The sequence below is a fragment of the Sorex fumeus genome, unplaced genomic scaffold (assembly GCF_029834395.1).
Source record: "Sorex fumeus unplaced genomic scaffold, SorFum_2.1 ptg000006l, whole genome shotgun sequence".
NCBI classification, from domain to species: Eukaryota; Metazoa; Chordata; class Mammalia; order Eulipotyphla; family Soricidae; genus Sorex; species Sorex fumeus.
In genome coordinates this window covers 66,038,639-66,065,905 of record NW_026606063.1, presented here as the reverse complement: position 1 = coordinate 66,065,905, position 27,267 = coordinate 66,038,639, and the positions used below count along the sequence as shown (strand labels likewise).

At 40.3% G+C, this 27,267-nt stretch overlaps 1 protein-coding gene across 1 annotated transcript in view; it reads left to right on the top strand.

Annotated features, from left to right (window-relative positions):
* Positions 1-27,267, top strand: part of SLC9A2 (solute carrier family 9 member A2) — a 95,294-nt gene that overhangs the window by 17,758 nt on the left and 50,269 nt on the right. The window contains exons 2-3 of the mRNA XM_056125086.1: positions 10,708-11,171; positions 20,710-20,960. Coding sequence (XP_055981061.1) covers positions 10,708-11,171; positions 20,710-20,960 — 715 coding nt within the window. The remainder of the gene's footprint in view (positions 1-10,707; positions 11,172-20,709; positions 20,961-27,267) is intronic.

The following is a 27,267-nucleotide window of genomic DNA, read 5'->3' as shown; positions in this document are numbered from 1 at the left end:
TAGATGAGATGCAAATCAAATTCTCTAACAGTCTATAGTCTTACTTGTCTAATGTGTGTCCTTCGTATGAGAGAATTTGCCAGCAGGCTGATACACCTTAAACAATCACAACAGGATAGAGGTTTTTGATAAAGCAATAGGAATGTGAGGGACATATGATGAATGGTTGTGTGCATGTATGGGTGTGTACATATGTATGTCTGTGTTTGCATGTGTCTCTGTGTATGTGAGTGTGTGTGTTTGTGTGTGTGAGAGAGAGAGGGAAAGAGAGAGAGTGATCCACACTTTGATATACACAGAACTCTTAAGTCGTTCAAGAGTGTTAAAAGCTAAACATGAACTTTTATTAAAAGCTAGATGTGAACTCTCTGGATTTCTGCTTATATCTCTCAGCAAAATTTGGCTCAGCAAAAGCACACCTCTGGCTAATTGTTCAGGCCCAACTTCTTCTAGAAAGGAAAATATAATTCAGCAAATTGTGCTTATCTTGCTGGTGGGCCAGGCAGGGAAATAATGAGACTGAGATAGAAGGGGATCAAGGAGTTTGGTAATGAGACAAGGGCATGAGTCAACTCCTGAGCTCAGGCTTGTCCTTGGGATCAGATTAGGAATCCCTGTCAGTCATGGTACGGAAGCTTCCAGACTGCCTGAGTCCTCTCAGCCTGCAGAGGTAAGCTTGATAGGCTCAACATGAACCAGGATTGTTGGTGGATTTGCCACATTGATGGGACCCAGCCTTGGTGCTGTGGCAGGGATGGGGGACTCTGCTGGCCCTGACAGAGCTGAGTACTCCAAGAGACAGGAACTCAGGCTCGAATGTTGGGGTGGCAGTGCCCAAGTGTTCTCACAGCTGTGACAGAGCTGAGATCAGGAGTTTGAGATGGACAGTGAAGATTCTGAAGTGGACTGTGTTGCAGCTTCAATCACACCTGTCCCCAGTGCTAGCCAGGTGTTGCTTTGGGACCTGAGGGTCAGCAGAGGGAGGCAGGAGGATCTTTGTAAACAGATGCATGTTCATGGGATGGATGTGGAGAGCCAAGGGGTGGGAGGGTAGTGGCTGCAGGTGCCATAGACCAGCTGGAGAACTCACCCATTACCTCATGTAGGGGTGTGGGTGCAGTAGGTGCCACATTCTGCTCATTCTACAAGATACACTGCTCGAGAGACCCCTGTGATTCCTAAAGATGCTCCATGGTAAAGCCCCAGATCAAAGTGCACCATGGACCCAAGGGCCAGGAGGCCCCAGCGGCCAGTCTCTCACCAGGCTTTTTGGCATTTAGCTTTCAGCATTTACTTATACCTGCTCATCTTCCTAGAAGCTAAGTCTCTGTTTGGGATGCTTTAAATACACTCTGCAGGGATTAGAATTTTTTCTCTAGTCATGTTGATAATAATAAAAATAAATACCATTCCCAGAATGTGTAGTTATTGTGCAAATGGGAATTTTATTTTATTTATTTATTTGAGGCCACACCCTACAATGCTCAGGGCTTCCGCTGGCTCTGTCAGAGATCACTCCTGGGAACCATATGGGATGCCTGAGATCAAACCCAGGTTGGCTGCCTGCAAGACAAACGCCCTACCCACTGTACTATCATTCTGACCAAACAGGAATTTTAAAAAAAACTGGTGACAGGCTCTTGCCATTGCTAGCAATGAGATTCCTTTAGGGGTCACCTACATTAAGGGCCTTCACATGTTCTACCTTGGATGAAGAGCTATGGCACAAGATATGGGTCTGGATAATGATCCAGAACCAGAACATTCTTCTCAAACTGCCTCTGACGTGGTAAATGTCAGCAAGTTTGTCATCTGTAAAAGTAGATTCATATTACTTCATATTACAATTCATTTCAATCTCAAAACAAAAATATTCCTTACCCACTTAAACGTCTCTGTTCATTTAAGTCAGAATATTTGATCTTAGACTCAGTTTCACGTAGAAAGCCTTGTACTTTATTGCTTAATTGTTTTTATTTGTTGGGGGTTTAAGCACCCCCCTGACAGTGCTGGGAGATGTTTCCAACTCTGGGGATTATATCCAGCTGCAGGAATTGAAATGGGTTCTGTCACATGCAGGCAAGCACCTTAACTTCTGTGACTAAAATAAGCGAACTTAATGGATTTAAATATCAAAAGGTAACAATTATGTGTTCTTGAACACTAATGAGAATTTTAAAAATACTTTCTAATAATTTAAATACTATTTAAAATAAATCCATAAATCCATAGAAGTACTGAAATTATATATATATATATATATATATATATATATATATATACTGAGATAGTTGTTAATACTTTGTTCCCTGTTGGATACTTCACTCTGAGCATTTTTGGAAAACTTGTTTACCCTTGAAATTGAGGAAGATCCTGATTATTTTGAATTTTATTTTTACATTTTCTGTGATTGGCACATATTATATTGCCACTTCCTGAGCTTCCTTTAAAGGTCCTAGGTAGGAAATTAGAGAGAAAGTACAGTGGGCAAGGTGCTTGCTTTGTATTGTGGCCCACCTTGGTTCTATTGCTGACATCCCTCCATGGTCCCCCAGGCCTATCAGGAATGATCCCTAAGCACAGAGCCAGAAGTAAGTCAGGGCACCACCACTTGTGGCCCAAAGTACCAAAACAGAAAATTAAATAAATAAGTTAAGAAATCAGGTAATAGGTCTTTTTGTTCGTTTGTTTTGCAGCTGATCAACAGTGTTTAGAGAACTTCTCAGACTACACAGGAGGTTGAAAATCTGGCTTCTTTTACTTAGCACAATTTTTGAGATTTTGTATAGTAGCATTATGTTGGATATTAGTGTGTTGGATTTATCTTTGCTTATCTGTCTCATTGAAATAAAAACACATACTATTTTCTCTTTAAACACAAACAATGCTTCCTGTGACCATGTTGGTGGAATTTTTCAACTGAAGCAGTTCTCTAAGTCTCTGGTCACCAAGTGGGAGTCAGATAGTTCCATTCAACTTGGATATGATCTATCAGGAGTTACCATCAGATCTCACTAGCTTCACAAGACTGCTCCCATTGTTACTGCCAGTTGTAAGTTTCAGTGAGTGACCATATGCTTTTATCTAGCCAGGCTTCTCATGGACTCCTTTATAGCTTCCTTGGGTTTGCTGGTTTGCTGCTGACAGAACTCATGGAGCTCTTCTATTTAGTGGTTTGCTGCTGACAGAACTCATGGAGCTCTTCTATTTAGTGATTCATAATTCAGTAAAGGTGATGAAAGATGGATGAATACCAGAAGAAAGTATACATCTGTTAAGGAATTAAAAGGTCCTGCGTGCAGAAGCCTCTGTCGCTGATGTATGCCACTTCCATGGCAATGTGAATGGACAATGTGAATGTTTCCTCATCTGCATGGGAACTCTCTGAGACCCATAATTCAGGGATTTTAATGAAGGAGGTACACATACATAAGATTAATTCTTGACTCTCCAGTCATCTCCTTTCCCCAGATGACTGGGAGAGAGTGGACCAGAAAAGTCTCCTTATGTTCTGGTCTTTGTGGTGACTAGCTTACATCCTGAAGCTCTCATAAAATTTCCCAGGGGTTGGGTCACAGAACCAAAGATGCTCCTGTCTACCAGGAAATTCAAAGGATTTAAGAATTCTGTGTCGGGAATCAGGGTCAATGACCAAATATTAAATCCAAATGTGCTTCTAGTACCTTTATTGCTTAGGTAATTAAATCAAGCTCTGGCCAGGCTGTGTGAGACACACACAGTTAATTATATTGTATGACCAGAATCCATACCAGGAGCACTTTCTGTTGGAGCAATTTTCAAAATTTATCTGGTATCTGAACTCCTTCTTTTCATACTCATCATTTTTATATGTCCACTATCATTTCTTTCCTGGCTTACTGAAGAACCATATTAATTGAATTCCTGTGTCCATTCTTGAACAACAACCAAATAAACCTTGCAAAACTTCCAAGTTGGGTTGGGAATGTGGCTCTGTGGTAGGGTACATGTCTTGCATATATGAATCCCTATACTCAATCCCTGGTACTGTAAAAACAAAACAAACAAGATCCAAAACTTTTAGCAGCTCCTCAATTGTTCTAAAAGTATTTAGTTAATGTTCTGAGTTCATCTTTTCATATGGGAAGCTCGGGTTAGATCTCCAGCATCACAGGAGCACTGCAAGATTCCCTGAGCACCACCTGGAGTACTCCTGAGCTCAGATGGGTAGTACCTTCCAAGCAACACTAATTGTGGCTACAAATATACAATCTGTTTAATAGTCATAGTCAACAACATATGAGTCTTCTCATATGATAGTCAACAACATATGAGTTGATAGTCAACAACATATGAGTCCTCATATTTTGTTGACCTCTGCCACATTTCCAACTTTTTCAGTACTGAAATTCTAGCTACCAAACCTCTGCTCTTAGAGTGCTCCAAATTCAGCATGTCTGTCCTTGTTCTTCTCTTCTAGAAAATGCTTTCAGATACTCTTTTCATTCAGGATTTTCTTCAGGGGTAAATCTTCAAAGTGTCTTTTTCATCCTGTGCTGCCACTTGGGATTTTATTTTCCTTTTCTGCTTTTGTACTGTTCATCATCCAATGACAATTGATTGTTCTATTGATTCTGTACTGGGGCTTTCTTTTATTCACTGCTACATTGCTGCTGCCTGCTATGGTACCCAGAGCATGATTGAATCCTAATAAATACATATTGAGTGGAAAAAATGGAATAAAATTGGTAATTATTACTGTTTTTGATTTTTCCTAACATAATGAATGCTGCCAGATAGTTTTTCCTTTATTAGCTGTTCATGTTCTCCTGCCTTGTGAAGCAGTCAGATGTTGCCATTTATCTCTTCTTGTGTTGAATGTTTTTCTCTAGAATGGTCTTTATGAGATGATAAATAGCCCCTTTTCAAGTTGGGGCTATTTTTTTTAATTTTTATTAGTGAAACACCATGAGGTACAGTTGTAGACTTACAGAATTTTGTGCTTGGGTTTAAGTTATACAATGATCGAGGACTCATCCTTCCACCAGTGAAGTTGGGGCTATTGTTAAATCTTTCAGTTACCTGTTTGCATCAGCTTCAGTGTATTTCTACTACTAGTCAATTCTGTCCATCTGGTTAAATGTTCTAATTAGGTAACATTGATCTTATTTCCGAATTTCACTCTATGATCTCTGGCTTCCTGGGAAAACCTTTCTACTAAGTTAATATATGAATTTGAGGGCCGTTCTGAAAGGTACTTCACACACTGTTTCTGTCTAGCACACATGTACATCTTTGAAGATTGACTTTGAAGGTCACCTACAATATGACTCTCCATCTGCCTCTGCCTTTTACAACCAGCTGATTATGCCAGTCCTGAGCTAGAGTGCCCATCTTTTCTCATACTTTACCCTCTAAGCCAGATAGCCATACCCTCTTACCTTAATTCAACTGTTTCTGATTCATTACCTAGTTTAATCACTGGAAACTTCTCATCTCTACCCTTTCTCCTTCTCTGGTACTCAGTACAGCCTTCTCTAGTAGTTATGGTCTTGTTAGGGTTATCTTCTGTACAAAAGTCTAAGTTTATTAAACATAGGGTGCATTTCTGAACAACCTCCAGGATGGCCCCACCCCCAGAGTCTTGTTCATGGAAAGTACCCGGAAAATATCTGATTAATGATTTAATGAAGTTTGTTCCTTTGAAAAATCCTTCGTGGAAAATTGAGCTCATTCTGTTTTATTATTTTCTTTGACAAGGTCAGGTTATAACAAAAATCAAATGCTTCATAAATTATGTTATTGAGAGTCAGAAAGAGAGGGATAGGCATAGAAAGATTTTATTCATCTGGGGAACATGAAGTAACAAAATAGGAGACTAACACCCAAGAATAGCCAAGATAAGTACCAGGAGGATTACTCCATGGCTTTGAGGACAGCCGCACATGCTAGGGGGAAAAGGCAGCTCAGATAGAGAAGGGAGCACCAAATAAAGGGTGTTGGGAGGTTCCTCTCAGGATGGGAAATGCCTGATGAGAGTAGACTATAGTCCGAACAAGATTGCCACTCAATGTCTCATTTTCAAAACACAGCACTCAAAAGGAGAGAGATAACAAAAGGGAATGCCCTGCCACAGAGGTAGGGTGGGATGGAGCGAAGGGGGGTAGGAGGGATACTGGGACTGGTGGTGGTGGAGAATGGGCACTGGTGGAGGGATGGGTATTCGATCATTGTATCACTGAAACCCAAGTGCAAAAATTTGTAAGTCTACAACTGTACCTCATGGTGTTTCACTAATAAAAATTTAAGGAAAAAATTGCATTATTGAATAATCCAAAAATTTTGTTTCATTTATATTTTTTCTTTTATAGTTGCTCTATTATCATTGCAGACCTCATAAATGGAACATCTAAAAAACACTAATACTTGTTTTATTTTTATTGGGGAGAGATTGCAAATATCTTTCACTCCTGGTAAAAAAATAAATGTGAAAAATCTATACTCACATATTAAGTTTTTGACAGATCAGTTAATTCTGCTTTACTACTGATAGTCTGTTCTATTTCTTTATTTTTGTACTTTTCTCATCAGTTAATTCTATTCCTTTATTTTTTAAATTTGCTAAAGCATTTATAGTGAAAGCAATATGTTGATGTATCTGATCAAAATAGTGTTTTTCAGTCTGGTAAAGATATTTTGTACCAGGTAATTATCTACCACTAAGTAGTATCTTATGATGTTTGTAATTGTTGTATACTGCCTAGTGGGTGTTATTTCCACACCTCCTCTTTAAATCTTCTTTACTTTTTAAAATTTATTTGTAATCAAATTCCTTTTATCGAATCACTGGGATATACACCATTACAAAGCTATTCATGCTTAGGTTTCAGTCACACAATGTTCCAACCCCCATCCCTCCATCAGTGTACCTTTCCTACCACCAATGTCAGCAGTTTCCCTCTCGTCACCTACCAGCCTGCCTCTATGGCAGGCACTTTTCTTCTTTCACTCTCTCTACTTTGGGGCATTATGGTTTGCAAATGATAACTGAGAGGTTATCATTTTTGTTCCTCTACCTACTTTCAGCACACAGTTCTTATCCAGAGTGCTCATTTCTAATCATCATTGTTCTATTGGTCCCTCCTCTGTCCCAGCTGCCTTCTCCTCTTCAAACCCAGGGCTTTCCACAGTTGTCTGAGAAGTTCAGGAAGCCCTGGGTCAACTAGCTTCAGCTTCTACCTACTGTTTTTACAGGCATGTGATACCATACTTAACAGAAACTTGGTATATATCTGTGGATATCATACCATTTAAAAAAACTTTTCATTTTAGAAGGTGGTTCACAATATTTGACTACAGTTAATATTCAAGCACCAATCCCACCACCTTTATACCTTCCCACCACCAAATTTGGGATGTTTCCATCCCAAGCCCCAATCCCTATCCCAAAGTTCAACCAAAATGATATATTTTGTATTGTCTGCTATGGAAAACTGCCGAAAGTGCTACAAAAAAGTATCCATAGAAGAGACAGTGAGAATATTGTTCTATTTTGGCAGGGGCCATTAAGATATTCTTTATAATATCACTAACATGTTGTTAAAGGCTGAGTGCTGTGAACTCTCTGAAACTGCATATATATATATGAAACTGTGTATAAATGCATATATATGCATATATACATATATGTATATTTCCCTCTATGACTTATTGCCTACTATTTGAACTCCATCATATGTGGTGTGGTACTTATGAAGAATGGGTAGGCTGTCTCTTATGATAAGTCCAGGAATATGTTCACTCGTACATGAGGCTTGGTCCGAGCATGTTGGGAGTGGCCTTGAGTGTGGCGGTGGTGGTTCTGGAGGTTTTCTGCTGCCAAGGCTGGGCCCCTTAGGGCAGGGAGGGCTCTCTCCCACCCCCCTCTGGGGTGCCTCAAGTGAAACAGCCTGGCACAGAGTCCAGCGCCATGGCTATATCATAACTTTTTTTACTTAAGTGACCTTAAAATATGGAAGCTTTGTTAGAAATTTTGCTTTATCTTGGTGTAGAGGTTGTGCTCTCTTGCACCGAGTCCTCCATCCCTCCTCCACCTCCCACTCCAGTGGGTATCCCTGATCCTCACTGCTTGTTCATTGGATCACCTGACACTTGGTCATGGCAGTGTCCTCTGACTCAGGTATTGTTGCTTTTTTTGTAGCTTCTACTATCTGGAGACTTCCTGTACTGTTGTTCACTCTGTTCTTTGCCCAGAACTTGACAAACGAATTAAGTACAATGAGATAGTATTGCATGGCACTGATTTATACATAGATCTCTTGTTTTTAAGCTCAACTTTTTTTTAAACTTAATTCTCCTCAATGCTTCTAAGTGGGGGATATTCAAATAAATTAACTCTGAGAAGAATATCTTATCTATATTTTTACCATCGATTTGCTCGACTCTAGCCATTTTCTCTCCTGAGTAAATTTCAGTTGCAACAAAAAATAAACAGTGTTAAGTCATCCACACTTACAGACTTTTATATGCTGGTAATGAAAAGGGAATGACACAAGTTTAATGTCCCAAACATTAGAAAGAGAAATTAGCAGGGAATGAAAAGAACAGATCAAACCAGGGACAGGTCAAACATAGCCAGCAGCTGGGGTAAGCCCTAATCTGGTTGTAGTGGCCTGAGGGTTGAGAACGATTTATACATTTTCAAATAAACAAAATCAAATAAGAATTCTATTTCATTACATAAAAATTACATAAGATTCTAGTTACCATGTTTATAAAATTTCATCAGAATGCAACCACACTCACCCATTTAGGTATTGTCTGAGACTGGCTTTCATATCCAACAGCAAAGTGTATTCTGTCCACTGAAAATATTTACTGTGTGACCCTTTACAGTAATAAATAACTGTCCATCTTGCTAAAAAGTAGTTTTAGCTTTAACTGTTTATGTTTTGTAACAAAAGTATCCAAAAGGATAGCTTTATTTGTTGCTTGTGAGCTGATCTGCTTCTCAGAAATATTAAATAAGATGATAAAACTGTCAGTGAGCAAGTCCTACTGAAGTTTGTTTTCCCACCAGGAAATATTTGCACTTATGGGAGAAGGAGAGTCATCAGTGTATATTTATTTATAGAGGTTAGTTTGTGAATAAAATTTAAGAAGCTCTTTTTAAAAAAATCTAATATTCCACTGATAAAATTGAGTTCTGTTTTGATAAAACCGTAGACACTTTGCCACAAAAACTTTCATGCCAGCAGAGTGTATGACAAAATGCAGTTTCTCTGCTTACACCCACCAAAAGAGGAACTCAAGTAAGTTTAGCAGTGAACTAGAATCTCTTGTTTCTGTCCTTCATTGCTGTGGAACAACTGGGCAGATTCAATAACCACTGTCCTGCGCTCAAAACAATGCTCACTCAGACCCATGCTGAATGGCCTGAGCCACATAAAAGACAGGAGGGCAGCATTTTCAAAATACAGGCACATGATTTCTTGAACAAATATTCTAGCTTTGTTGCTGGGTTTTGTTTTTCTCTTTTTGATAAGTGCTTCTATCAGATTTTCCCCTCCTCACTTCCTCCACGCCTCCTTTAACCCTTGGTCCTGGGAGTCCTTCTCCCTCACTGCACCTTGAATTTATGCTGCTCCATTTCACTTGCTTATGTTATTATATATTGTTTACTACCTTCCTGGATTCCTGGCCAGGACTTATCACAGTGGATGGGTTAGGCAGGCATTAGTCCTATAGACGAAACACGGAAATCTCGATTCTCTTCTTCCATCTACTTTGTTTTCTAACCTTCATTCTCAGTAATCAGCATCTACGTTCAACTCAGTTAGCAGAAATGTCATCCTGAGGCACCCTTAGTGACAGTAAGAAGGATAAAGGCAAGAGGAGGAAGAGAGTCCTCCAAATCGGGGCTCATCCATTTGTATGGATCCCCTTACTGGCTTCTGTGCCTGTTTTAAGAATTGTCTTCTCTTCCCTTTTTCACATGGATGAGAGGAAGCATGAGAACAAGGAAGCTTTTTGGTGCAGCAGAGAGTAGTTAGTGCTCTGCAGTTGACAGCTGTCTTTGTCAGAGTTCTTTATGGGGTGGGTGTGTCTGTTCCCATTTTACCCATGAGCAAACCAGACCCTTGGCCTATTAGAAATATACCCGTAGCCACAGACAGAATCGGGGAGCTGGAGCTGCACAAGGGGACCTTGGTCAGCTGGCAGCCTGTAAGACCCAGTGCTCATAAGGGCTTTTGCATTGCGTCTTCACATTCTCTAGTCCAGAAAGAAGCTGATTGTATTTGATCCCATTTCCAGGTGTGTCCTCATCATACAGGGAACATCACTCAGGGAAATGATGGTACCTGTGTTAGAGGTGAATATGTCCACACTCCTGTTCTTTCATCTTGAGAGGAGACTGAAGATCACGATCCATTTATACGCCTCATAGAGTGGTCACCCAGTGTCCCTTGTTTGCAGTAGTGACCACATGTAGCGGTGCTCTCAGGCCACCAGGACAGTACCTAGTAGTGCTCTGGGGTCCTGTGGCATAGCACTGGGTTCGAGAAACACTGCATCCTCCTCTGTGAGCACTGAATTGCCAAGTCTTGCATTGCTTTGAAGGCCCCCACCCCTCAAGTTGGAGACTGTTGGGTCTGTGACAGAGAACTGTCACCCCATCTCTGGAATCGCTGCCCAGCCCACATTCTGTTCCTTTGTTTCCCTCCACAGGCTTTCACCTCTATCACAAGCTGCCCACCATCGTTCCTGAGAGCTGCCTCCTCATCATGGTGGGCCTTCTACTGGGTGGGATTATTTTTGGAGTTGATGAGAAGTCCCCACCTGCTATGAAGACTGACGTGTTTTTCTTGTACCTCCTCCCGCCCATTGTGCTGGATGCGGGTTATTTCATGCCCACTCGGCCCTTCTTTGAGAACATTGGCACCATCTTCTGGTACGCCGTGGTGGGGACACTTTGGAATTCTATTGGCATTGGGGTCTCCCTGTTCGGTATCTGCCAGATCGAAGCCTTTGGTCTGAGTGACATCACACTGCTGCAGAATCTGCTCTTTGGCAGCCTGATATCCGCCGTAGACCCAGTGGCTGTGCTGGCCGTCTTTGAGAACATTCATGTCAATGAGCAGCTCTACATCCTGGTCTTTGGGGAGTCCCTACTCAATGATGCAGTGACCGTGGTGAGTAGCACATGCCCCATGGCTTGTCAGCTCATGCAAGTCCCACAGCTCTGGGCTTCCATGGGCTCAGTCTGATGCTTCATCTTCTCTGTTCTAACATCTTTCATCAGGTTTCAGTTTTCCCTTGCTTTACATGTTTCTAACCCATGAGCTCCTCTTTTTTTCCTGGGCCCTGCCAGCCTATCCAGACGATTTGCAAAGCTGGCAGAGCCTGAGGATCCTGAAGGTAATTATGACCTTGTTATCTCTGAGGATCTCTCATTTTGGTGTCTTCAAAAGCGATTCTTCATAACCAGAATTTAAAAGAGCTCAGACCTCAGAGTAATTGGTGGGGAGTGAGGCTCGCAGTATAAGATGTGCAGAATGCAAAAGCCATGAATACATCTCAGGCACTTTTATGGGGATGATTTTTTAAAAAATATAATTTTGGGATTCAAGGCAAGTGTTTTTTATCTTACTCTCAGTTTCTTCTTATTACTCAGCCAGGGCTTCCCCATGATTGGTTATTTATTCACAAGTATGAATTATCGGGTTTCCCCCAGGACTTGGAAAACTCCCTTTGTTGGTTGAGGCAGGAGAGCTTGGTTTCTAGCAGAACCATCTGAGTGACCACGGTGCTAGGGATAGAAAGAAGAGTTCACACATGAAGAGTCTTTGCCCTCCGCTGAGCCACACCACAGGCTCAAATTATCTTTAACTCTAACTAGTAAACACATAATCAGAGACAGAGGCTGCTAGCATCTAAGTGGAGTTAGAATTCCTACCTCCCCCTACCCCCCCCCACCGCCACCCCACCTCCCTGCATCTGAATTCCTCTGTGACCTTAGAGAAGATAAGGATGCCTAGGCTCTCATCCACAGGTTCCAGAAAATTCCTTCACCAGTTCAAAATGTGATGCACAGGAAACTCTGGATTACTGGATCACTGAGATACTGGGTTTTCGTTTAGTTTTAGTTATTTTTTTTATTGGGTTTTATTTCGTTTGAGGCACTGTGGCTTATAACACTGTTCATGATAGGGTTTCACATATAGAACATTCCAGTATCACGTCCTACACAGGAGGGTCTGCTTCTATCCCTTCCACCTTGTCCTTCCTCTGTCCCCTGTACTCCACCCTGGTAAGCCCAGTTCTGTAGACCAGTTCTCAGGTTCTGTTGTCTTTGGGCACTTGTTATTCCCTGAGAGTATCTCTTTATATCCTGCATGGGAGAGAGATCATTCTGTGTCGCTCCCTCCTTCTCACTAATTTCACTCAGCATGGTATACTCCATCTACATCCATCCATGTAGCGGCACATTGCATGTTTTTTTTTAAATTTTTCCTTTCTTTTTTTTGATAGTGAAATAGTATTCTATTGTCATCATAATGGTGCTAGTGACAATAACCTCTGGCCTTCGGTGAAAGCTAGTCTGTTTTCAGGTCTTTAGGACAATCTGTGATTTGGCTCAACCCATTTTGCTGCTAGAAAAATTGTGACAGGAAAGATGAAGTAAAGTATGTCTTAGTAACTTGCATACCTCTTCCTTTACTTTCATCATTCAGTGCTGTTCCCAATCAATTTAAAGGAACACTGTAGTCAACTTTATTAATTGTTAGCCTTTGTTTAGACCCCTGAACTTAATCAAATGTCTTAAAGATTGTCCCTTAACTCCATAATAGTATTATGTGAAACTAAATTATTATTTTTCTTTTTTTGGGGGGTCACACCCGGCAATGCATAGGGGTTACTCCTGGCTCATGCACTCAGGAATTACTCCTGGCAGTGCTCGAAGGACCATATAAATGCTGGGAATCAAACCCGGGTCGACCGCATGCAAGGCAAATGCCCTACCTGCTGTGCTATCACTCCAGCCCCAAAACTAAATTATTGATAAGGAAATTAATTTTTATTTAATTTCAGGGGCCTGCTTTGGACCATACCCAGCAATGGTTTGGGCAACTCCCCAGTACTCAGGGGACAGTGTTGTGTTGGGAGGCAGCTGCATACCCCTGGACTATCACTCTGGCCCTGAAAATTGCATTTTTCTTAGAATAGCAGCTAAACCAATGATTTCAAGGCAACTCAGTTACATCATTCAAGTCACAACCCTATCCATTTGTTCCATTACACATTAACAGTCATTAGTCATTAGGTTACCAACATTAAATTTTAACTATAAACTACCATAAAAATAAAAACATTTTATAAGGCAGTTTGATTTTTGAAAGCATTAAGTTTCCATTATCACCTCATTTGCGTGTCACCCTGGAGACTGTAAACAGGTCAGTGTTCCATCTATTCTATGTGCTTCTATTTCAGTCAGGAAAGTTCCAGAGAAACATCAAGAAGTTGATGTCTTGTTTCTAACAGAGTGTATCAAAGGCAAGCTGCAGAGTGAAATGCCATGCCTTCACACTTATTTCTCTTTTTATTAGATTTATCATTCAGATACTATAGTGGTTCATTCTCAAGGGTTTGTGAAGAAGGAGGGCTCAGGGAAGGACCTGGCTAATGCTCTGGTCTGTGTATGCAAATGCCCCAGGCTTTTCAGAGGTATGTCTTGTGCTTCCTGTCAAATGCCATGAGACCATCCAACGTGGTTTTATTTTCAGAGGGAGGGCTGACCTAGAAGGGCAGTGGCCCAGGCAGAGGACTTCCGCTAAATGCGGGACGGAGGGCAAGGGCAGACAATGTACATGGCTGGACTTTGGATGGGGAAATCCTTGTGCAGACTCCCAGCCTGTAAGTTACACACATGGGTAGATAAATGGGTTATGTATCCTTCTGAAAAAGTCAAATCTGCAAGGTTACACTCACAGGAGAGCAGAGAGTGCCTAGAGATTTTGCTGAAGGATTAACCATCCAGACTGGAGAGACAATATAAGAGGTAGGGCACTTGCCTTGCATGTGACTGCCTCGAGTTTGATCTCTTAGCACCACCAGGAATCACTCCTGAGCACAGAGCTAGAAGTTTGCCCTTGAGCACTGCTGTGTGCCCACCCCCCCAAAAAAAAATGAAAAAAGAAAAAAGAAAACAACAACAACAAAAAAGAATAAGACACACGAAGTTTGTTTCACTGAATTGTCTAAGAGGTGGAAATAATTACTGGGTATTAGGTATGAGAACAAAGAGGTAAAAAGTTACAATTTGGTATAAGCCAGGTTCCCTTAAAGCATCAGGGTGGAAGTTTTTTTTATGGAATATCACTTGATTCATCCATCTTGTCTTCTCTCTGGGAGAGGTTCAAGAAGCACAAAAAATACTATAAGTTTAAAAAATATGAACCTTGTTGAATACAGTGAAAGTGATGAATCAGAAAAAGTTGAAACTAGAAGGGGAGAGAATAGCAGAGAGAATTAATGTGGAAAATGAAGTTAATGTAAGTGGTGCAGAGGTGAGGGATTTGTGGATGTTGAAACCACTAGAGCCAACACTACTATAAGCAGGAGACCCAAAATACAGCAATTAAACCTGTAAATGTGCTGTGAAGAGGCAGGCTTCCAAGGGGGAACGTGAGGTTAGACGGATGTGGGCACTGGTGGTAGATGTAGTGTTGGAACTTATTACCTAAAATTTTATTAGGAACAGCTGTGTAAATCATGGTGTATATAAAAAAAGAGAAAGATGGAAAAATAGAAACAAAATGAAATATTCTTCATTTCTAATTTTTTTAAAAGGGAGTTTTGAGAGCGGGCAAAATTGCAGGTCAAAACATGAACTCTTTGCCCAGATTATGACAAATTAAATATTGAGCTAGAAAACTTGAAGGGAAGATAACCTCATTTGGAATTTCTTAAAGCAAAGATAAATTGATAATATATTAATTGCAGTCAGGGTCAGAGGGATAGGATAGCAGGTAGGTTGCTTGCCTTACACACGACTGACCCGGCACCCCATAAGTTCCCCAGAGCCCTTCCAAGAGTGATTCTTGAGCGCAGAGCCAGACGTAAGCCCTAAACAACAGAAAAAACAGACAAAAATTTAGTCAAGCTGTCTGTGTTCTTATCTAAGGCTATAGTAAATTAGAATTAACTGGAGGGATGGCAATATAAATGAAGTTTATGTATATTTTTAAAAATAGAATTTTTTGTGATTTTTTATTTAGTTAAACAGTTTAAGGAAACTGTCAAAATATCCCTTGTTAGGCAACAAGTACTTGGGTTTCAGTCATCTGAGAAGTCCTGCTATTTCCCCAATAATCTGTAATCAGATCACTTATTCTCACATAATAAATTCCAATATCATTTTTAGAACATGCTAATGCAGCCATTAACTATTCTCATACATTTTCCCAAGAACCCTTAGTCTCTTTTAGGGAGACTTAAATAGGGAGCATTGACTCTGTCAAAAGAAGCAAGGCATGAGTTCTTGTGTCTCAAACTCTATAGGCTGTGATCTTTAGGTGGGGACTTGGAGGGAATACACAGGGACTGCAGAGCAAAAAACACAGCAGGACTAAAGTTCCTTATGTGAAGATCCTTATTTGTATTTAATATGAGAAAAGAGAGTCTAAAAGCTATTTTCTGGACTAGAGCTATTCTGATAAATAACTTTGAATTCTTTCAGTCTTTCATCACACGATCTCACCAAATTATTGCATATTTTAAAGAAAAGTTCAAAAACTATGATTGCTCAATTTAATATGTAAATATTTTATTTAAAATGTTTAGAAAGACAAAAAGTGAACTTTAGGTATGTAGAAGACATACAGTGTAATGGGTCCATCATTGGTTATGACAGGGAGGGAGAAAGAAATTGATCTTAATACGTAAGTATTTTTAAAATGAGAATAAAGATTTAAAAATACTTAATTATCACTTTATTTCATAACACTACTTAGCAAACAAGTGCCACTGGCATTGCAATTCCTAAAATAAAATGTACTTATCAAATTAAGGAAAGCTTGTGCAGACTCACTAGAAACATAATTATAGCCTCCATACATAATCCATAGTTATACGTATATAATGTGAACATGATGTAGGTAAATTATCATTACAGAAGCTCCTCTTCCTTTCACTTCCTTTGCGGTGAAATGAAAGGAGAAAATATCTCACTGCCATGCACTCTGGGTTGAGGCCCATTGTAAAGAACTTTATCCTGTGCTGATGGTGCAGGTATCAGGTTCCTTATGAAGCAGGTGGGAGGTTAGGAACAGCTTTCTGGTTGTCAGGATAAGGGCTATACCCAAGATATTTCCTCGCAGCATTGCCCTGGCATCGGAGGCAGCAAAATTAGTAAACTGGAGCTTCTGACCAGAGGGGCTGATATATATATCACTGTCACTGTCTTTCCGTTGTTCATCGATTTTCTTGAGTGTGCCCAGTAACGTCTCCATGGTGAGACTTGTTACTGTGTTTGGCATATTGAATACTTCACGGGGAGCTTGCCAGGCTTTGCCGGGCGGGCGGGATACTCTCTGAGAGGGACGGAGGAATCGAACTCGGGTCGGCCATGTTGGCTGTGTGCAAGGCAAACAAACGCCCTACCTATTGTGCTATCTCTCCAGCCTATATATATATATATATATATATATATATATATATATATATATATGCTTTGTTCTTTGCAAAACCTAAGTCTCATTGAAAACAAAGTGTGCCTTTGCTCAGTGAGTTGCCAGGAGGATTTTGAATGCGTCCAGGCACATGGCACCTCTGCAAGTGTGTATTGTCCTGAGGTATGAATCCCTAAGCTTCCTTTGGTGACTTCACCCATGTGCTGGATGGATGGCACTGGATGGAGAGAACAGAGTAGAGGGGAAGGAGGAAAGAACGCCAAGTGAGCAGTATTGCCGAGTTTGCTGGAAAAGGAGGCAGGGTCTCAACACTAGGACATAGCATGTGCCCTGAAGCTGAATGGTTTGGGAGCCCAGCTGGTGGTAGGAGTGGGGAGAGAAGGGTGTTAATCTGGGCAATGGGAGTCCAGGAGGCTGCTTATGAGAAGCAGCTACTTCATCAGAATTCTGCAAGGTGAAAAGAGTTTTTCTAGCTTTAATGAATAGATTACTGTGGAGAAAAATCATAGGTAGGAACCCGGGAGCAGCAATGAAAAGGTAGGATCAGTCTTGGGGAGCAGTGATGAACTCTCCCAGACTAGAAACAAACAAAAATAGGGCTACGTGAACTTACCAGGGGACTTTAAAAAAAAGGTGTAAGTAATCCTTCCTATAATGAGTCTTGATTGGAAATGAGAGCATGAAGATAGAAATAACAGTCTTTCAAGGAAACAAACCTTCCCCTGGTGGTTTGTAGAAGGCAGGAGTGCAAAGGGAAGAGGAGATTTGTAGGAAACAGGGGGAGTAGGGGTGTGGCCTTGGGGGCACCATGCTCAGGAGGCCCAGGAAAAGTCTCCTCCCTTCTCAAACAGCAGGTCATGTCACCCTGCACCTCTACCTCTTGAGGCACAGAGATTTCCTCCCTTGAGGGTTGTGGCAGCTGAGGAAATCCCACGTGTACACACGTCCTTGCTAGAACACTGTTCACGGCTGCTGCTCAAAAACAGTTTCTCTTCTGGCAAATCAGGAAGATACTTACCCGCTGAGGAAAAATGAAGTCACAAAATTTGTTTATAAATGCATGGACATTGAGGATATCATGCTGAGTGAAATAAGTCAGAGGAGAAGGACGCACATAGAATAATTGTACTCATTTGTGAGATTTAAAAAAAAAAAACTCATGAGACTAGTATCTAAGGACAGTAGACTAGTATCTAAGGACAGTAGATACAAGAGCCAGGAGGAAATATGTCCACAATTGGAAATCTGCCTCTAGGGCTGGGGGAGAAGGCAGTTGGGGTAGACAAGGAACCACTGTGACAATGACAGTTGGAAATGGTCACTCTGGATAAGAATAGTATGCTGAAAGTGAACAAATATGAAAACCTCGCAGTATCTGTATTGCAAACCATACTGCTCAAAGACACACACACAAAGAGAGAGAGAGAGAGAGAGAGAGAGAGAGAGAGATGCTTGCCATAGGCAGACTGTGGGGTGGGCAGATGGAAACCAGGGACATTGGTAGCGATGGGTGTTGGAACATTGAATGACTGAAATTCAACTGTGAAAAGCTTTGTAACTAACCATGCATCTCATGGTGGTTTGATTAATGAAGAAGCAGCAGCAGCTATTTATCTTTTCAGTGGAGTTGGCTGCTTATTTTCTTAGTCAGATTATTTCTTGGTCACATAATACCAAATGTCCTTGATTGCTACACAGCCATTTAGCTAAAAAGGAAGAGTCTTTTGCTTTCTAAGTTCTTGTTACCTCTACTTTCCTCTCAAAAAAAAATCTTGAAACATTTTCTCCACTTACCACAGAAAAATAACTCTTAAAATGATACATTCTTTTGGCCAACTTTCTACTCCCATTGAAAACAGGAAAGAATGCATAGGACCTGAGGGTAGTAGGCTAGGAAAGACCTCAGATAAGGGAGTAAAATGGGGTGGCATTTAGCCTAGAGACATTGGTGGACAGGGATGATCTGATTCATTCCGAATGATCAGGAGAGAGACTTAGATGCCAGTATCATCTCAGACATTTGATGTAATTGTGGACAAATGGTTTTGATTTTCAGTATCTCAGAACCCAGATAAAGGGGGCAGAGTGATAGTACTGTGGGCAGAACGCTTTCTTTGCATGTGGCAGACCTGGGTTTGGTACCACCAGGAGTGATTACTGAGCACAGAAGCAGTAGTAAGGTCTGAGCACTTCTAAGCATGCCCTCCTTACACACACACACACACACATACACACACACACACACATGCACGCACGCACGCATGCGCACACACACACACACACACACACAAACCCAAAAAACCCCAGACCAAAAAAATAAAAACCCAAGTAAAGGCATTGTATGGCCTGAAGTTTAAATGGTCTTGGCCACCAACTTTTTACGAAAACCCAGAGTTTTCATGAATGAGGAAGAAGCTGTCGTGCCCAGAGTTCAAGAGAAGTACATACCTGCTTGTCTTGATTTCACTTAGTTCTATGAAAAGAGTGATGGTATAAACTACCATTCCATGGGCTAAGTGGACCGTTCAGAAGCATGATTGCAGGTGGTTGCCCACCAGACCTGAAACCTAGCATTTCTCAAGCCTTAAACTAAGGTGGTAAAGACTGGGTTAGAGTTTTAGAAACCAAACAAAAGTATAATCTCATTACCTTAGAGTAGAAGTTTCCAAACTTATTTGACCTCCTGCCTCCTTTTCAGAAAGTAAATAAATAAATAAAAAAGTTTCACCACTGGAAATCTACCATTTGAAGTAAAATCAGAAAACATTCACCAAATGAAATCCTGGAAGGGGTGAGGGTGGTGTTGTTGTACAATTGAGGAAATGCCACTTTGTAACCACATAGTATGTTTGAAATTACAGCAAAAACACACAGAGATGAGCTTTTGAGAAAATCTGCATTGACCATACCTGGGCATATGTGGGATGAGCAAGTGAGGAGGGGATTTAGGGAGAGAACTTTAGAAACATGAAGGAGTTCATACACCTGTAGGGTGTTTTTCTGTTCTAACCCCACAACAGGGTGAATAAGTTCACAGCAACTCTGACATGCTTTCTCTAAGACAGTTCTTCTCATTATTCCAAAATAAACATAATGTTACATTATGCTATATTAACAACCGAGATTTGTATTGATTGATTGATTTTGTGCCATATCTTGAGGCTTACTCCTGACTTTGCTCAGGGATGGGACCCTGAATGGTACTGAGAATTGAACTGGAGTTGGCCATGAATAAGGCAAGCACCTTTTCCTGTCAAATTTCTTCAGCCCCTAGTCTTCTCAGTGAATCTTTTTTATAGTACCTGGTAAAACCATCCTGATGCATATGTTGTGCAGCGGGGAGGGCATTTGCCTTGCACATGGCTGACCTGGGTTCAATCCCTGGCATCCTATGTGGTCCCTTAAGACTGCCAGGAGTAATTTCTCAGTACAGAGACTGGCATAACCCCTGAACACTGCCAACTGTATCCCCTAAAGCAAAAACAAACAAAAAAGTTAAAATCTCTTTCCCCTCTACCCCCCTCAAAAATAGTTTTCCTTCACAACACTCTTTTGTTTGGGTGGGGTGTGTGTGTGTGGGGGAGATATACTCCCAAATGGCATTCAGGGTACAGGGGGTCACACCGGGTGATATTTGTTCAACCAGCTGGTAGTTTGATGCAAGGCCTGTGGGTACAGTGCTATGTAGACCCTGAATGGGCTAGTGTCCACCAGGGTCACTCCAGTGGTACCAAAGAATTCTAGTGTCCAACTCAGTGATGCTGAAAAGGCCACATGGTGTTGGATAGTGACCCAGATCAGGTATGTACAAAGCATGTACCAGGCATATACAAGGCATGTACTACCTCCTTAGCCCCTTAACAACACACTTTGTAATAAAGCTTTTGACTTTAAACTGTTAAATAAAATATTTTAAGAGTGAATTAAGACTATGCTACATTGAACAAAAACCTTCATAGAAGCCTGGTAGATTTTCTGTGGCTACAGCGGTGCTGGGAAGTTGGCGGGATCCTAACAATGCACTCTCTCTCCCCCACAGGTCCTATACAACTTGTTCAAGTCTTTTTGCCAGATGAAAACCATTGAGACCATTGACGTGTTTGCTGGAATTGCTAACTTCTTTGTTGTGGGAATTGGTGGGGTGTTGATTGGCATCTTCCTGGGATTTATAGCAGCATTTACAACTCGATTCACACATAACATCCGAGTGATTGAGCCACTCTTTGTCTTCCTGTACAGTTACTTGTCCTATATCACAGCCGAAATGTTTCACCTCTCAGGGATTATGGCGTAAGTATTTCTTTATTCAAAATACTTAAGGACTTTTTTATTGAATACGTGTATTCTAAGTGAAGATGTTAAAGTTGAATGAGTTGTATAAAATAATATATTTTCTTAAATTCTTTAAGGAAAAGTAAAAATAGACTGTTTTCTTTTTCCAAGAAATAAAAATATAATGAAACCATGTTTAAATCCAAGTGATCCAGTGCTAAGAGAGAAAGCTACTGATAAGTTCTGTCGTGGGTCTCATATGATATAGGATAATAAACTGCAAGAATCTTTCCAAAAAGTTCTATCAGAGAGTTGAAATACTATATAATAATTTGAGTCAAGTTTAACTTTGAGGGGTAAATTCTTGAAGGAGCCTGCTTCTTGGATATAAATATTTTGTAGTTTTCAGAAACAAGTTTGTTCTTGCCACATACAGGCTAAGAATATTTTTTTTAACAGAATGTCTTCACAAGTTTTTATTTGTACACATATTTATTGACAGATAATATATACTAAGCTCTGTCTTTGGGCCTGTTGTACAGAATTCTGCTGTAAGGGGGCCGGAGAGATAGTACAGTGAGTAGTACATCACCTTGAATAAACATGGCCAACCTGGGTTTAATCATCGACACCCCATATGATTTTCTGAGCCCTACCAGGAGTGTTCCCTGAGCATAGAGCCAGGAATATGCCCTGAGCACAGCTGATTGTGACCCAAAATTTAAGAAAAAAATGAAAAGAGTTGCTGCTAATAACAGAGATCTTTAAGTCTTGAAGTAAAACTTAAGTGATGATTTTATTATTTGTGATAATTTTTACCTCATGGTAATTCTTTTTTTTTTAAAAAAAGAATCAGAAGCTTACTAGGTTTGTAGTGGAGGAAATCAACTGTGATGAGAGTAATATGTTTGAAGACTGTGTGGTTTTCTGTTTCACGGAAGAAACTAAATAAAGAAACATTAATCCAGTTTGACAGAGTGATGCATCTTCTGCATCTTCCTGGTTACTATTCATATCCTTTGTGTGACTCCCAGTTTCCTTACTGTTTTTGACCAATGTCATTGAAAGTAGATGATCAGTCAGTTACATGGTCTCTACAGAGTAGTGGATAGGTCTTTCTGTCTGTCTTGCAGGCATCGTTCTAGCAATGGCTTGTGTAGAAATCTTGAATGTATTATTATCATGAACAGATGTAAAAGTGTAGAACATCCACATAGTAATCTGAACATGTAGGCATAGAAATACATGTTAATTTGCCTGGTATCCAAGGGAGTTATTGGAGATCCAGAGGATGTGGGTAGCGTTTATGAAGGGGGATGGAGTTCTAGTGCATCCTTAAGACTGCCAGGAGTAATTGCTGAGTGCAGAGCCAGGAATAATCCCTGAACACCACCAAGTGTTGCCCCCAAAGCAAAAACAAACAAAAAAGTTAAAATCTCTTTCCCCTCTATATTTCCCTTATGAATAGTTTTCCTTCACAATACTCTTTTGGTGTGGAGTGTGGGTGTACTCCCAAATGGCATTCAGGGCACAGTGCATCTATACTTAGAAACATGCTTAAGATCTATTGTCCACAGGTGTTGAAAATCTGTGATGCATTGCATCATGGACCTCCTATGAAGAAGGGATTGATCATGTATGGATTATTCTGTGTACCATGAAAACAGAGACAGGGAATATGTGTTTTCATTAGAGAACAGATCAAAACACATGCATCTAGGAAATAACATAAGTCATTCTCTTTTGTAATCTTTTATAGGAGAAAATTACCTTTCATTATTATCATTACATTTAGTTTGTAACGTGAAACATCTGTTGTAATACTTATTTATATTTGTGTAGTCATTGCAGATAATGCTCTAAAATTCTAGAATAATAAATTAGCTATCCACCCACCTGCCATCACCACCTCTGCCCCCGCCTCAAAAAGAAAATGAACCAACAATGAACCATCACTCTGTCAAACTTACAATGAACCATCACTCTGTCAAACTTAGAATTTCTATGTTCACTTGTTCTAGGATAGCTGTGAAGGGACCGAATTACATCAAAGTATTTGTTCAAAAAGACATCATGTTTTCTGATGGGGGTAATTAGGATTCTATTCAAAAGTGGGCCATGTGTGATGCTTCTGTAGATGTGCATGTCCCTTCCCCCTTGGAAAACACTCTATGTGTGCTCAAGAAATGATTGTACTTCTCTTGGGATGTTGGTCAAGGGAATCTGATAATGTTGCCATGAAAATTGCAGCTAGATGTGAGCCTCCTCACAATACCCATAATTTTCTGTATTTAAGTCATACTGATTGTAGAATTCCTGTCAATTTTCATGCTAATTGAACTTCTTTTGAGCCACTTAAAAACACTTTGTAAGGCAGGTGAATGGGAGTCAAGAGACAGAACACTTAATCAGCAAGGAAAAATGGGTAGCCAGAGGAAAAGGAAAATAGGCAGAAAGTTTAGGGAGCTCAGGACCTTAAGAGAGGTTGAAGCATCTTTCTCAGAATTTATAAAACAGCGTTGAATTATACAACTTGGATTCCCTGAGATTTATTTTATCTTTCTCTCCCCTTCTCTTGCTTTATATCCTTCATGTTACATCCTCTCTTTACATCTTCTCTTGCTTCCTCCATTTTCTGATTGTCTTTTTTTTTATAATTTATTTATTTATTGAATCACTGTGGGAAAAGTTACAGAGCTTTCAGGTTTAGGTCTCAGTCATGTAAATATCAAACACATTTCCCTTTACCAATACTTATTTTTTACCGCGAACCCCAATAGAACCCCACCTCCCACCCCTCCCAATTCCTGTGAGGCAGATGAGTTCTAGTTAACACTCTATCTACTTTGACTAGATTCATTATTTCGATAAAAGATGCACCATTATTATTTAGAGTTTATGACCCCCCCAAATCAGACATGCTGAAAAAGCGTTGTGAAATGATTTGCTTTCTACAGCTGGGTTTAAGAATTAAATGATGTCGCGCTATCGCAGCCGCACGGTTTTGGATTTCTGCTATTTTACTTATTAACCCTGGAAGTATTTCTATTAAAAGTTAGATAATTAAGAGATTGGTTTCTGTGCTCTGGAGTCGTGGCTGTGCAGGAGAGCCGCTCGTGGGGGGCAACTGGTGACCTCGGTAGGGTGTGAAGGATGGACCCGAACGCCCCCCTTCCCATGAGGTTTTTGCCGCACCCGATCCCCGGCTCAAATCTGCTGTCCACAAGGCTCCCATGCAGCCACCATCTTTCTTTCCAGAGAGGAGAGGGCGAAGGGGGCAACACCCTGATTGTCTTTTAGAGTCAGTAATCTCCTGTCCTTTTTGCTTTGTCTTATATTCTTGACTACTTTGTTCAAAAATGAGATTAATTAGTGAACAGGTCATTACAATTTTTTGTTTAAAAAAAAAGATCATGGGTCAGAGAAATAGTGCAGCAGGTATAGTACTTACCTTGCACATGGACTTCATGGGTCTAATCACTGGCATCACATATGGTCTCCTGTGCCCCACCAGGGGTGATCTCTAAGCACAGAGCCAGGAATAAGCCCTGAACACTGAAAGGTGTCACCTAAAAGTGAAGAAAAAATCATAATTAATGCCCTTCTGTATAAACGAAGTCCTGGGCTTGAACTCAAAAAGCAATGACTTTTAGAGAGGAAAGCACTGGTAGCATTTCAGCATCTTTTGTTTCTTGGAAGTAAAGAACTTTTTGCAAACCTTGTACCTTGGGCTTTCGCAAAGCTGAAGGTGTCTGCTGTTTATTTTTCTCATGAAATTGTGGTCTAATTTGATTTTCACTACTAACACGTAGCAGATGATATGAAATGGAGTGACCCGTGTTTTTTTCCTCTCAGTTTTTACTAGCTATTTATATAGAGCTAACTTCTGGGCATATTTAGACTTGGTTTCCTCTGTGCTCTCTCATAAGCTTCACAATGCTTCCAGAATTTAATTTAATATTAAGGGATTTTTTAGGCTCAAGTCTTCCTGTGTGTGCAGGAAGGTTTTAGTTGCCAACATTTAGATGAAATTCCATTTTCTAATATTCTGCTGAGTTACATACCGAACTAAATTGTGGCAGCAGACAAATTGTGTGTGTGTGTGTGTGTGTGTGTGTGTATTCATGTCCATGCTCCAGAGTGAGTTTCCAGGGCACAAGAGCTAATGTTAACAGAAAGTTTCTATAGGTCTGAGACTTTACATCTCAGGAACATTGGATATTCTCCAATAGAAAAGGGTAACCCTAAGGTATATAGATATGGCTAGATCATTTTTTTATTTTTGATATTTAAGTCTTTGATTATGTATAATTGGTTGAGGCTGTTGTCACTGAAGGTGTGAGGGTCACATTCTCTTTTACTTTTTACTTTTACTATTTTACTTCATATTTGTTGGGAAATGTCATCTAATCTTTAAGAGAAATTGGGAAGCCTGCCTTAGCCATGTTGTAGCTTGTTTGAGAGCCAGACCCTTCATTGCTTGCAAGTTACTCCTGGTTCTGTGCTTAGGAATCACTTCTAGCAGTTCTCAGGGAACCATATGTAGTAGTAGGGATAGAACAAGGGTCAACTTCATGCAAAGCCGGTGTCTTAACTGCTGTACTCTCTCTCTCTCTCTCTCTCTCTCTCTCTCTCTCTCTCTCTCTCTCTCTCTCTCTCTCTCTCTCTTATCCTCACTACAATTTTTTAACACTGATTTACCACTGTGTCAGTACAACACAGTGTTTCTTAGTTTGTTTGTTTTTTTTTTTTTTTGGTATGGTCTTTCTTTTATTTGACAAATGTTCATTGGCAGATTTCTTAAGGTGATTAACACTAAAAAACAGGTATTGTGAGTGAATTTTTTGTCCTAAGGCATCAAGCTGTACCTCAGACTTACTCAGAGAGTATGACCTGAATGAGCAGACCAGCATAAAAATCTTTGTGCCGTTAGTAATAGGAATCCTTTTGTTAGTTAGATTCACTACTCCTTTGAAACATTTACCAAATTCTAACCTCCTGGAGCGGAAATTTGGACTTGGCCTTTGATGCATTAGAGTTTCAGGTAACATTCTTTATGAAAGAGCCTCTGGATTTCAAATCCTGTCAGTGGTAGCAGGTGAGGGGGTTCTATTTTCCCAAAAGCTGCACAGGACATTTGTAATAGGGGTTCCTGAACTGAAGGAAAGGCAAAGAAACAAGGAACAGAGATTTAGTATGAAGACGCTTAGAGTGTCTTTTTGATATTCTGCTGAACTAACCCACACCATGCCATGTTTTTACCAGCTTACTGAACCTTTTATTGCGGGGGCCAAATGAAAACTGCTTTTTGTAAATAGGGGCCACCCTCAGTGGAGCTCAGGGCTATACCTGTTTGTGCCCAAAGGTAGTGCTGGGGATTGAACTCAGGTCTTCATACTTACCACACTTGCTCTATGGACTGGAGTCGGCCCATACTGATAATTCTGGTAACAATCCTGTCTGGCCTAACTGACTTCTTTTAATTTATGATTTAACTATCCCCCAAACAAACAGGAAATGGAATAACATCAGGGGGAGAAGTAAAAAGAAGCCAGGAAATTGATTTAATATTGGGAAAACAAATCTCTTCCTTAATATTCTGGACACGTTTAGGAAAATATAAAAGCAAAGAACTAAACAAAGGGTTACTTTTTAATGGCCACTTAGTTTAGTTTCTCTCTGGAAGTTTGCCTTAATTGCAAGGTAAAGCTGACAAAGGCAGGAGGAATCTTGAATTTGTACATCTCTTTTTCTCCCAACTTTGTTGAGATCTAATTGGCATGCAACACTGTATAAAGTTGTACACTTGACAATGTATGTATCTATTGCAAAATGATTACATAGTTAGATTAAACTAGTTACTATATTGTTACTGAACATAGTTGTATGTGTGTTGAGATCTTTTTAATATCTATTCAACATCCTTTTATTAACCACAGTCGCTATAGTAAACATTGGATCCCGGAGCTTTAATCTTTTCATAAGGGGAAGTTATTCCCTTTCAACCACCTTTATCCATACCTTGCCTCTGGTAGCCAATCTGCTCTCTACTTCTCCAACTACTAATATTTCAGACACTACAGATAATAGGCACTATAGTATTTTGTTCAGAATAGTGTATGAAATAGATTAGGTATGTTGGGTTCCATTAATATGTTAGCAATTTTCTTGTTGCAGGGCTCTGCATGCTGAGGAAACCTGGACCTCACTCCTGGCCATTCTCCCCCATCTGGGTCAGTGATTCAGGGCAGGGCCTGAGAAGGTGGGGCTCTCCAGTTCTAGGATTTGGGCCTTTGAGGCTTGCAAAGCTGTACCTGGAGTGATG